Source organism: Hemitrygon akajei, unplaced genomic scaffold (genome assembly GCF_048418815.1).
Source record: "Hemitrygon akajei unplaced genomic scaffold, sHemAka1.3 Scf000124, whole genome shotgun sequence".
NCBI lineage: Eukaryota > Metazoa > Chordata > Chondrichthyes > Myliobatiformes > Dasyatidae > Hemitrygon > Hemitrygon akajei.
Genome location: NW_027332010.1, coordinates 1,653,982 through 1,667,364, shown reverse-complemented (window position 1 = coordinate 1,667,364; position 13,383 = coordinate 1,653,982). Strand labels below are relative to the sequence as shown.

The following is a 13,383-nucleotide window of genomic DNA, read 5'->3' as shown; positions in this document are numbered from 1 at the left end:
CCCAGTCAATATGTGGAATGTTAAAATCCCCTATTACAACTTCCTGTTTCTTACATTGGTCTACTACCTTTATACAGGTTTGCTCCTCCAATTCTCTCTGACTATTGGGGGGTCTATAATACACCCCTATTAGTGTGGTCACACCTTTCCTGTTCCTCAGCTCCACCCATATGACCTCTGTAGACAAGCCCTCCGGGCTGTCCTGTCTACGCACACCTGTGATATTTTCCCTGACTAGTAATGCCACTCCTCCCTCTTTCATCCCTCCCCCTCTATCACGTCTGAAACAACAAATAATTCTATCATGTATAAACCTTAGGTTGGAGGTTATCTTTTTGCATTAATGTATTAAAAATAAATTATGCATTCTACCAATGGAACCTCTTACTAAAGGATTCATATTCAAAATACTATCCAACAAATCAGATTCTTGCATATATGGGAACTTCGATAATTATTTTTGTAAAAAATATCTAACCTGAAGATATTGCAGTAAGTGTGTATGAGAGAGAGAATATTTGCTAATTACTCTTCAAAAGTCATCAATCGACCATCACAAAATAAATGAAAATAAAAATAAATAAATACAAAAGTACAGATCCCTTAATCACTAAAGATTAAACAAGTTTGGGAGAGAGAACTTAATATGACCTTTGTTAATGAAGATGGTCCATTCTTCTTTAATATGTGCCAATCAGTGTTTAATTCAATTTAAAATTGTTCACTGTTACTATTTAACAAAGGAGAGACTATCCAAAATATTTCCAAACATAGACAATTATTGCGATAGGTGTAAAACTGAAGTAGCCACTTTTTCACATATGTTCTGGTCATGTTCTTCATCCAAATCTTTTTGGAAATCTTTATTTTCTACAATTTCTAAAGCTCTGAAAATTAATTTACAACCTAATGTACAAACCTTTGATTTCTGTCTATACATGCAGTCCTCGCATGACCTTTATCCTCCTCCACCTCACTATCTGCTCTAACACTCTGGTTCCCCTCCCTCTGCAAATCTTTTTAACACCCCCCCACCCCCGAGCAGCACTGGCAAATCTACCCGCAAGGATGTTAGTCCCCCTCCAGTTCAGGGGCAAACCGTCCTGTCGGAACAGGCCCCACCTTCCCGGGAACAAAGCCCAATTGTCCAGAAACATGAAGCCCTCCCTCCTGCACCATCTCCTTAGCCACGTATTTAGCTGCACTCTCCGCACATTTATATTTACAGGGACTTTACTCCTGACGCCGGTCCCAGGACCCGACCCGTTTACAGACCCGGAGCGGATCCGGAGCAGATTCTCAGCCAGTGGTTTTGATCCCCTGTCGCGAAGAAAGGATAAAGTTTCCCCGTGAATTTATTCCCAGTGAGGGTGTGGAGATGGGACTTGGTCTCCGCGTTGTAAAATGAAACTGTCCTGGACTCGTAACTGAGATAAACTCCCACCCTCCCCGGGATGGGACCGGCAGGGAGACGGGACATGTGGGAGGTGGGACCACGGAACACGTCATAATCCTGATATAACATGTCATAACACCGCCCGATGACCCAGAATCCGGTCTCCTGACTCAGACTGAACCCTCCCTTCCTCTCCACAGACTCTGCGGCGACTCCCAGCCACCAGTCCCGAATCCCCGTCACCCCCACCTCCCAGTAATGTCTCCCCGATGTGAATCCCTCCGATCCCAGCACACAAGGCCAGCCTGCGAATCTCTTCCCTGTGTCAGGGAGATGCCTCCAGGTCCCGGTACATCTCACACTCTTCCGATCCTCAGACACCTTGAGACACGGATTCGCCGTTTCCACATTCAGGGTGACAGAGACTGGGGGGAGAAGCAGAGAATTAGAGAGTCCCCGGGGATCGGGGGGAGACTCGGGCAGCGCGGCCCTGGGAATCGGGGGGTGACTCGAGCAGCGAGGCCCCGGGGATCGGGGAAGGGGGGAGACTCGGGCAGTGTGACAACTAATCTCTCCCCAAGGGTTTTCCGCTGGACGGAGAGCAGAGAGACCCCTGGCCCTTGATTCCTCAGTCAGGGGAAACATCCTCCCTCACTCCTGCCTGTTGACCCCTGAAAGAATTTTGTCTTTCCATGAGATCTGCTCCCATTCTTCGAAACTGGGAACAGAGAACATAGAACAGTACAGCACAGGAACAGGCCCTTCATTCAATGTTCACATTCATTTGTGAGTGTGAAGTGGGGGAGTGTGATGGTTTGAGACAGTAAAGGAGCTGATAATGGGAACCAGTAGGGGAGAGATGAATGGCAGATTGAACCAGAACCAGGTGAGGGAGGGGTGGAAAGCCCCTGGGTGAACTGAGTGTGTAGACGTAATGAGAAGCTAGAGGGGGCAAAGATGGCAGATGAGGATGACTTTGTCCCCTTTCCCACAACCCCATCCCCCGCAGCCCCTCATTAGGACAGGGGATGAATTTGCAGGAACCCTTAAGCAACACAGGTCCTGATGAAGTGTTTCAGTCTGAACCGTCGACTGTTTACTCTTTTCCATAGAAACTTCCCGGCCTGCTGTTCCCCCAACAATTTGTGTGTGTTACTCTGCTTTAAATATACTCAATTATTTGGCCTCCACAGCTGCCTGTGGCAAATTCACTATCCTGTGGATAAAGGAATTCCTCCTCATCTCTGTCCTAAATGGACATCCCTATAGTCGGAGGCTGTGCTTACCGTTCTCGACCCACCCACATCCTCCCAACATCAACTCTCTCCAGACAGGTGTCAGAGAGATCTGGCGAGACCCTTCATCAGGACCTGTGTAGCTTGGATTACCAGCATCTGCAGATTTCCTCCTGTTTGATTTTTAAAGCAGAAGTTAATAACTGCCATCAGGGTCCTTTTACCCCTGCTATTTCTTAGCTCAACCCAGAAAGATTCTGCACCTTCCGATCCTATGTCACCTCTTTCTAATGATGTAATATCATTTATTACCAATAAAGCCATGCCAACCCCTCTGCCTACCTGCCTATCCTTCCGATAAACCATGTATCCTTGGACGTTCAGCTCTCAGAGACATGCATCCTTTAGCCACGTCTCAGTGATGGCCACAAAATTATACCTGCCAATCTGTAGCTGTACGACAAGATCATCCACCTTATTCCTTATGCTGTGTGTATTTAAGTATAACACCGTAAGTCCAGTATTTGGTACTTTTTGCATTGATTGCACTGCAACTCATCCCAGTGGCTGCAAATTTGCCCCATCACCTGCCTGTCCTTCCTGACATCTTTACTGCTCACTATCTTAGATTTATTTCTGTTTTCTCCCTCCTCCACTCTATCATTCCGGTTTCCCATCCCCCTGCCAAATTAGTTTAAACCCTCCCTAACAGCTCTATTAAACATTCCCACTATGGTCAGGTGTAACCCGTCCTTTTTGAACAGGTAATACTTCCCCCAGAAGAGATACCAATGATCCAAGAATCTGAAGCCATGCCCCCTGCACCAGTCTCTCAGCCACGCATTCATCTGCCTGATCCTACTATTCTTGCCCTCGCTAGCACGTGGCACAGGTAGCAATCCTGAGATTACTACCCTGGAGGTCCTGCTTCTCAGCTTCATTCCTAACTGCTGGAAATCTCTCTTCAGGACCTCCTCCCTTTTCCTCTCTATGTCATTGGTACCAACATGTACCAAGACAGCTGGCTGCTCGCCCTCTCCCTTCAGAATATCCTAGACCCGATCCAAGACATCCCGTACCCTGGTACCTGGGAGGCAACACACCATGCGGGTATCTCTACCAGGCTCACAGCATCTCCTGTCTGTTCCCCTGACTATGGAATCCCCTATGACTACCGCATTCCTCTTCTCCCTCCTTCCCTCCTGCACAACAGCGCCAGGCTCAGTGCCAGAGTCCCGGTCACCGTGGCCGTCCCCTGTCAGGTCATCCCCCTCAACAGCATCCGAAACGATATACTTGTTGCTGAGGGGGGCAGCCACAGGGGTGCTCTCCACTATCCGGGCATTTTCCTTCCCTCTCCTGACAGTCACCCAGTTTTCTGACCCCTGTAGCCCAGGGATGACTACCTCCCTGTAGCTCCTGTCTATCACCTCTTCATTTTCTCTAATAAGCAGTAGGTCATCAAGCTGCAGCTCCAGATCCCTAACACGGTCTCCGAGGAGCTGAATCTCGGTTCACCTGGTGCAGATGTGGCTATCAGGGAGGCTGGAGGTCTCCCAGGATTCCCACATCTGACACCCTGAACAAAGCACTAACCCTGCAGACATGCTACCTAATTCTACAGGAATGAAACAAAGAAAGATAGGTCTACTCACCCACTTACTTCGCCAAGCACACGGACTTTTTAAACCGTTAGCTAATGTGCCCTGCTGTTCCCTCGTCCGTCCAGGCCGATTTGCCAAGGGGAGAAAAAGAGTCGGTGCCTTGCTCTCGCCTCTTCCCGTTACCGCCTAAGCCCGTTGAGCCAAAGCCCTACACTCTGCTGCCACCCACTCCGCTGCCCGCTGTATAGGGTGGTCATCTTTTTAAACTCTCCGCGCTGTCCTGCGCAGTCTCGCCGTTCTTGTACCCGAAGTTTTTAAAAAAAACTGCTTTCCTTCAGAATTTAGCTCCCACGCCGCCCTTCTTGTCCCAATCTAATAAAACACATTCAGTCCTGTATTCATCAGCCTATTCCACACTGTCCACATGAAATTCAGCAAGGCCTTTGATGTCGATGATAGACCACACTTGGAGCATTGTCTGCATTTCTGGTTCCCGAATATGGGGAGGATGTCATTACACTGGACAGGAGGCTTCAGGAGGATGTTACCAGGACTGGGGGCTTGGGTTAAAAGCAGAGAGTGGATAAGCTTGGGCTATTCAGCTGTAGTGTAGGATGTTCAGGTATGACCCCTTATCAAGGTAAATTATTCATAAGGAGCATAAATAACGTTTCTTTTTCCAAGAAATGGGAGTACAGAACCAGAGGCCTCAGATTGAAAGTGAGACAGGAAATTTTTCTGAGTGGTCTATCGGGTAACATTCTCAGAGAGAGGGAGGTTGGTAAATGGAATTTGCCCTCAGACGCTGTAGAAACAGGTAAAAATAAAATATTTTAAAATAAATTTGGGCAGGTACACAGATGGGAAATGGTTAGAGGGATGGGGGGGGGGGCAAACAGACGCCAATGGGCCATGCTCAAGAAGACATCTTAGTCTTGCAGATTGATGAAGTGGTCCGTGGGTTCAACGCCCGTCAAACCCTCCCAGATCATCCTCCTGAGGAATCTGACCCCGGAGTCTATCTGTGAAGTGTTGATGTGACGTCACGTCAGAGGGCAGCTCAGTGCCACAGAACAGACAGACTGGGTAAGGACGGCAGATTTCAATCCTAAATGGGAATTTGTGCCTATTTCTGTGGCCGTGTGTCACACTCTGATAGTATGTGTGTGTGTGTGTGTGTGTGTGTGTGTGTGTGTGTGTGTGTGTGTGTGTGTGTGTGTGTGTGTGTTGTGTGTGTGTGTGTGTGTGTGTGTGTGTGTGTGTGTGTGTGTGTGTGTGTGTGTGTGTGTGTGTGTGTGTGTGTGTGTGTGTGTGTGTGTGTGTGTGTGTGTGTTGATTGTGGTAAATATCCGTGTAGTGTGTATACATATTGAAGCAGAGTGTGCACATTGAAGAATTTGTATGTTACAGTCTGTCATCACATGCTTGGTGTGTGTTGACAATGTGTCACACGTTGTTTAAATGAATAAATGACTGTCTCTGAAGAGATCGGTTTCCAGGTTACTGAGGGAAATAACAATGTACATTGCTGAGGCTCTGACTACAATCTGCCAGTCCTTCCTGTGTATGTGTGTGAGGGAGCTTTACCAGGCCGGTTATGCTGTGTGTGCTTCTCCCGAGATGAAATCTTGACCCATGTCAATGCTTGTTGGTGTGTCCGAGCTCATTCTCACAATGCTTCAATGTAGTTGGTCTGATCACCATAAGACATAGGAGCAGAATTAGGCCATTTGCCTATCGAGTCTGCTCCGCCATTCAATCATGGCTGATCCTTATTTTCCCTCCTCAGCCCCACTCCCTGGTCTTCTCCCCGTAACCTTTGATGTTGTGTCCAACCTAGAACCTATCAAGCTCTGCCTTAAATACACACAAGTTCCACAAATTCACCAGCCGCTGGCTCAAATTTCTCCGCATCTGTTTTAAATTGACGCCCCTCTATCTTGAGGCTGTGCCCTCTTGTCCTAAACTCCACCACCATGGGAAACATCCTTTCCACATCTACTCTGTCTAGGACTTTCAACATTCGAAAGGTTTCAATGAGATCCCCCCTCATCTTTCTAACTTCCAGCGAGTAGAGACACAGAGCTATCAAACGTTCCTCGTTATGATAACCCTTTCATTCCTGGAATCATCCTTATGAAATGAACCTTCTGCAATGCCAGCACACCTTTTCTTAGATGAGGAGCCCAAAACTGTTCACAATACTCAAGGTGAGGCTTCACCAGTGCCTTATGAAGCCTCAGCATCACATCCCTGCTCTTGAATTGAATGCTATCTAAACCACAGATTAAAAGCCAGGAGCAACAGGTTCCGAGACAGCTTCTTCAACCAGGCCATCAGACTGATTAACTCGTGCTGAGACAACTGTATTTCTATGTTATATTGACCAGCCTGTTGTACATATTATTCATCATATGTTATAATAAATTGCACATTGCACATTCAGACGGAGATGTAACGTAAAGATTTTTAATCCTCATGCACATGAAGGATGTAATATAGTCAAATCAATTCAAATCAATTTCTTGTTTATTTTTTTCATCCCAATCATTCTTTCAGTTCCTCTCTGTAGATATTTAAAAGCTTCCCAATCCTCTGTCTTCCTACTAATTTTTGTTTAGTTGTATTCCCTCTCTTTTGACTTTACATTAACTTGTCTTCCCTTGTCAGCCACGGTTTTACTATTTTGCCATTTGAGTATTTATATATTTTTGGAATACATCTATCCTTCACCTTCCTCATTTTCCCAGAAACTGACACCATTTCTGCTCTGCTCTCATCCCTGCCAGCATCTCCTTCCAATTTGCTTTTGTCCTCGCATCTGTCCACCCTATCTGACAGTCTGACTGCACGCTATCTTTGCATTTTACCATCAGTCCTCTCCCTTCACTCCAGTTCCCGACCCCCCGCCACCAAATTAGCTCAGACCCTCCCCGACAGCTCTATCAAACCTTTCTGTGAGAATATTGTTCTCCCTCGGGTTGAGGTGCGACCCATCCCTTTTGAGCAGGTCATTCCTCCACCAGAACAGATCCCAATGATCCAAGAACCTGAAGCCCTGTCCCCAGCACCATCTTCTCAGCCATGGTTTATCTGTCAAATTATCCTGTTTCTACCCTCACCAGCACGTGGCACAGGCAGCAATCCAGAAATCACAACCCTGGAGATACTGCTTCTGAGCTTTCTACCAAGCTAGCCAGATTCTATTTTCAGGACCTCTTTGCTTTTACTTCCAATGTCATTGTCACAAATTTACCAAAATATCTGGCTCTTTTCCCTCCCTCTCTAAAATGCTGCGGACACGATTCGAGGCGTCCCTGACCCTGGCACCCAGGAGGCAACATACCATTCGGGTGTCCCGTTCACATCAATAGATTCTCCTGTCTGTTCCCCTGATGATTCAGTCCCCGATCACGACCACTCCCCTCTTCTGCCTCTAACAACAGTGCGAGATGCTGATCCGGAAGGGGGAAGACCTGTGTCAGTCAGAGTCTGCACTCACAGGGCACATGAAGGACTTGTGTATTTTCCTGACAATCCCGGTCACCACACTGATACCTGCTTTTATTCCCTACAATATTATCATCAGTATTAAATTCCCAGTTCCTCTGGTAGATCCAAACTCATGTCCTGCTGTGTTAGTGTGTTTGCCTGGGATTGGAACACAGTGGTTCATTTGACAGTCCCGTGTATTGGTTGTATTGTGACCCTGTGCTGGTGTGTCCAGGGGTCTGACATCTCCAGCTGACCATGTGACAGTGATGCCTCCCAGTCGGTGGGGTTGATGTGAAATAAACTTCAGTTCCCCTTCAGCCCAGTATTACAGACAATCTTTGCCTCAAATTGAAACTAAACTGAGCTTCAGAAACAAGGAGTAATGAATCTTTGTAAGTTTTACCTCGATTAATAGCACCAAGCGTTTCTCTCAGCACTATGTTCAACAAATAGAGGTGATCAAATTTTTCAACTGGGAAGGTCTCATCTGTCACTGTCAATTCCTGGACATCGTCATTAATCCTGTAAATATTAAACTGCTGGTTATAAATTGCTATTCTGAACTATTTTACAAATCCATTCAGGGTTTCAGTAAAGAGCCTGTCCTACCTTCTGTTCCGACGAGCTTCCTCCTGAAATAAATAAAATACAAATCTGATTAGACTTGGACTTACTGCCCATATCCTGAATTTCATCCAAATCATTACAAGGTGTTGAAAATTCCCACTCCCACAGTCACTCACACACACGGACAATACAGAACCATGGGGTAAAATACAGGGAAAGTTTCTGAATGTCAGACCATTACTGAGAGGATGAAACTTACAGAGAAGTCGGGACAGGCTGTGCATTTTCATCTGGATATGATGTCAGTGTGATAGGATGGAGGAATTTAAGATCAGTGATGTATGTGATTGTGTCCGGGAGGCGAAAGTACCTCTATTTATGGGGAGACTTGTGGGGAGATGTAATTCCAGATGGATTTTAATAAATTCCACTAGAAATTTAGTGAAGAGGATGTGGAACTCGCTGCCACAGGAGTGGCTGAAATGGAACAGCAGAGATTGAATGTAATGAGGAGGCTGGATAAACACGTGAGGGACCAGGGAGTTCGGGGCACTGTTGCTGGTTGTGGTGAGTAGGTGGCAGGAGGATTGTGAAGCAGGGAAATTGAGAGGAGAAGATGGGCCGAATGGCCTGGTTATGTTTTGAACGACTGAACGTTCATTTGAATGTTATCTGTAAAAGTAAAGAGACAATAATAGTTTCCCTAATCTGATGGAAACCGGATACAGAAGATGAGTCTGATGTGTGGGTCAAATTCTTTGTTCTCACTGATTGACAAAGAGACCCTCACACCCACCGCACCAGACACACTCACAGCCTGTGACTGGAACTGGGTGTTAATGGGAGTTTTAGAGGATATTTAATGCAGTAATTAAGGAAACAGTCAGCAGCTCTGTGTTATGATCAGAGTAAATAATTTCAGAGAGATTTGCACTCTGTCCTGGGATGTACAGAAGTTGTGGAAGCCCAGTTTTGGGACAATAGGCAATAGACAATAGGTGCAGGAGTAGGCCATTTGGCCCTTCTAGCCAGCACTGCCATTCACTGTGATCATGGCTGATCATACACAATCAGTACCCCGTTCCTGCCCTCTCCCCATATCCCTTGACCCCGCTATCTGTAAGAGCTCTATCTAACTCTCTCTTGATAGCATCCAGAGACTTGGCCTTCACTGCCTTCCGTGTGAGGTCGCCAGAGCGACAATTGATTTGTTAGAATTGGCCGCTGTGCTGTGTTTATTTCAAATATACCACTGTTCATTTAGTGTCCTTTGAAAGAAAAAAAATTGAATTATAATTCCTCACCTTGAGAAACATCACACTGTCTTTTTGATCCATCTGTTCCTTTAATTTAGGGATTTCCTCCTGAATAATCCTTATATTCTCTTGAAGAGCTAGAAGATTTTTCTCCATTGGGTTGAGAATCCTCTTCTCTTCTTCCCTGAGATCCCTGAGTAAGCTCTGCTCTTTCTCAGTGATAAGCTGGCGCAGTTCAGCAAACTGGGATGTGATGTGGGACTGAAGGCTGTGTGACTGTTTCTGTCGAATGAAAGGTGAAGATTAATATAATGCATTGTTGTGCTCTGTTTCCTTTTGTCGTTAAGTTCGGTCTATTAGAGTCCATGCTACTTCTGAGAGCATTCCCGTCAACACGATTCCCTCACGTTTTCCTGAAACCGATTCTCACTTATTGACCCATAAACTCCCATCTGATTCACACACACCCTCCCCACCTTTACAGGGTTAATGGTAATTAGCCATTCATCCGGCATGTCCTTGGGATGTGTCGGAATCTCTCGTGGTCACAGGGGGAGCATGCAAACTCCACACAGACAGGAACAGAGGTCAGGATCGAACCCAGGTCACTGGAGCTGCGACACTCTGCTATTCTGCATTCAATAGAGCAAAACTCGACAGTAATATCAGAAATTCCGCTCAGGAAGCCTCACCTGAACTCCGGAAATCTTCTTTTTCAGTTGTTGCTCCTTTTCCTGGAAGTCTGATTTCTTTTTTGTGAGAGAGTCTAAGGAAGATTTTAGCTGATCCTGGAAGTCCGAGAGTGAAGGAAATAGAAACAAAGATGCATCAAAAGAAACAGGTAATCAAACCCAATTATCACACAAAATGCCGGAGGAACTCAGTGAGTCAGGCAGCATCTATTCAGGGGAAATAAACAGTCGGTGTTTCGGGATGAGACCCTTCATTAGGACTGGGAAGGAATGGGACAGAAGCCAGAATAAAAAGGTTGGGGACGAGAACCAGCTGACAGGTGACGGGTGAGTCAACGTGAGGGGGGACGTGGGGAAGGGTGATGAAGTGAGAAGCTGAGAGGGGACAGGTGGAAGAGGTAAAGGGCTGGAGAAGAAGGAATCTAATACGAGAGGACAATCGACCATGGAAGAAACGGGAGGAACTGGGCTGTTTGCGGCCCTGAATGGTGACGAGGGAGGAGTTAGAAGTGAGGTGTAGCACTTGTCCCGCTTGCAGGTGTCGGTGCCGGGAGGGAGATCAGTGGGGAGGAGCGAGTGGATCAGGGCGATACAGTACGTAGAGCGCGATCCGTATAGAGAGCGGAGAGTTGCGGGGTGCGGAGGTGGGCTCTGGGACGGAGAGATGCTAGAATCCCGTTGGAGATGGCGGAAGTTGCAGAGTGATGTGTTGGTTATGGGTCTCGTGTAATGGTATGTAGGACAAAGGAAATGTGTTAAGTATTTAATTAACGTTAGTTTTTACCTTGTAGAGTTTTACAGCTTCTTCAATCAGCACAAATCGATGCTCTCTGTGTTCCTGCGCAGCTGCACAGATCACACAGATCAGTGTCTTGTCCGTTTCACAAAACAGCTTCAGTTCTTCCTCATGTTCCTCGCAGTGACGTTTACTTCCCTTCCCTTTGGGATTCAGGTTTAGATTTCGAGCTTTTTCAGCCAGATTTGCTAAGGCCCGACTGGCCCTGAGGGTGCGGTCAGCAAACACCGCTCTACATTCCGGGCAGGAGTTTCTCTCCTCCCTTTCCCAACACTGTGTGATACAAGAGCGACAGAAGTTGTGTCCACACTCCAGTGACACCGGATCGGTGAAGAAATCCAGGCAGATGGGACAAATTGCCTCCTCGCTCAAACTCTCGGCCTGTCCTTTCGAAGCCATGTTAACTCCCAGCACTTCCTGATTCAGAATGCTTTCGTGTTCCGGGAGCTGCTGATCCCCTGCAGTACCGCGATTGTCCACTACGCGCGCTGCAGACTCGGGGAATCAAACAACACACACACAATGCTGGTGGAACACAGCAGGCCAGGCAGCATCTGTAGGGAGAAGCACTGTCGACCTTTCGGGCCGAGACCCTTCGTCAGGACAGCTGGTGTGGTATACTGCGTCCGGTCCTCCCGGTGTGGCCTTTTATATATTGGTGAGACCCGACGCAGACTGGGAGACCGTTTCGCTGAACACCTACGCTCTGTCCGCCAGAGAAAGCAGGATCTCCCAGTGGCCACACATTTTAATTTCACGTCCCATTCCCATTCTGATATGTCTATCCATGGACTCCTCTACTGTCAAGATGAAGCTGTCAGGTTGGAGGAACAACACCTGGGTAGCCTCCAACCTGATGGCATGAACATTGACTTCTCTCACTTCCGTTAATGCCCCTCCTCCCCTTCTTACCCCATCCCTGGCATATTTAGTTGTTTGTTTGTTTTTTATCTCTCTCTGACCATCACTCTGCCTGTTCTCCACCTCCCTCTGGTGCTCTCCCCCACCCCCTTTCTTTCTGCCTAGGCCTCCCGTCCCATGATCCTTTCCCTTCTCCAGCTCTGTATCCCTTTTGCCAATCACCTTTCCAGCTCTTAGCTTCACCCCACCCCCTCCGGTCTTCTCCTATCATTTCGCATTTCCCCCTCCCCCTCCTACTTTCAAATCTCTTACTATCTCTCCTTTCAGTTAGTCCTGATGAAGGGTCTCGGCCCGAAACATCGACAGTGCTTCTCCCTATAGATGCTGCCTGGCCTGCTGTGTTCCACCAGCATTTTGTGTGTGTTGCTTGAATTTCCAGCATCTGCAGATTTCCTTGTGTTTGCTCAGGGAATCAATAGACAATAGACAATAGGTGCAGAAGTAGACCATTCGGCCCTTCGAGCCTGCACCGCCATTTTGAGATCATGGCTGATCAACTACTATCAATACCCGGTTCCTGCCTTGTCCCCATATCTCTTGATTCCCCTATCCATAAGATACCTATCTAGATCCTTCTTGAAAGCATCCAGAGAATTGGCCTCCACTACCTTACGAGGCAGTGCATTCCAAACCCCCACAACTCTCTGGGAGAAGAAGTTTTTCCTTAACTCTATCCTAAATGACCTTCCCCTTATTCTCAAACCATGCCCTCTGCTACTGGACTCTCCCAGCATCTGGAACATATTTCCTGCCTCTATCTTGTCCAATCCCTTAATAATCTTATTTGTTTCAATCAGATCCCCTCTCAATCTCCTTAATTCCAGCGTGTACAAGCCCAGTCTCTCTAACCTCTCTGCGTAAGACAGTCCAGACATCCCAGGAATTAACCGCGTGAATCTACACTGCACTTCCTCTACAGCCAGGATGTCCTTCCTTAACCCTGGAGACCAAAACTGTACACAGTACTCCAGGTGTGGTCTTACCAGGGCTCTGTACAAATGCAAGAGGATTTCCTTGCTCTTGTACTCCATTCCCTTTGTAATAAAGGCCAACATTCCATTAGCCTTCTTCACTGCCTGCTGCATTTGCTCATTCACCTTCAGTGACTGATGAACAAGGACTCCTAGAACTCTTGGTATTTCTCCCTTACCTAACTCTACACCGTTCAGATAATAATCTGCTTTCCTGTTCTTACTCCCAAAGTGGATAACCTCACACTTATTCACATTAAACGTCATCTGCCGAGTATCTGCCCACTCACACAGCCTATCCAAGTCACCCTGAATTCTCCTAACATCCTCATCACATGTCACACTGCCACCCAGCTTAGTATCATCAGCAAATTTGCTGATGTTATTTTCAATGCCTTCATCCAAATCGTTGACGTAAATTATAAACACATGTGCTCCCAATACCGAGCC

General features: G+C 46.9%; 1 protein-coding gene across 1 annotated transcript in view; it reads right to left on the bottom strand.

The window, feature by feature from the left end:
- Positions 1-603: 603 nt before the first annotated feature.
- Positions 604-13,383, bottom strand: part of LOC140723672 (zinc-binding protein A33-like) — a 30,624-nt gene continuing 17,844 nt past the window's right edge. The window contains exons 2-8 of the mRNA XM_073038238.1: positions 11,030-11,091; positions 10,246-10,341; positions 9,602-9,835; positions 8,340-8,362; positions 8,134-8,252; positions 1,599-1,821; positions 604-610 (exon numbers count right to left, since the gene is read on the bottom strand). Of these exons, the coding sequence (XP_072894339.1) occupies positions 604-610; positions 1,599-1,821; positions 8,134-8,252; positions 8,340-8,362; positions 9,602-9,835; positions 10,246-10,341; positions 11,030-11,091 (764 nt within the window). The remainder of the gene's footprint in view (positions 611-1,598; positions 1,822-8,133; positions 8,253-8,339; positions 8,363-9,601; positions 9,836-10,245; positions 10,342-11,029; positions 11,092-13,383) is intronic.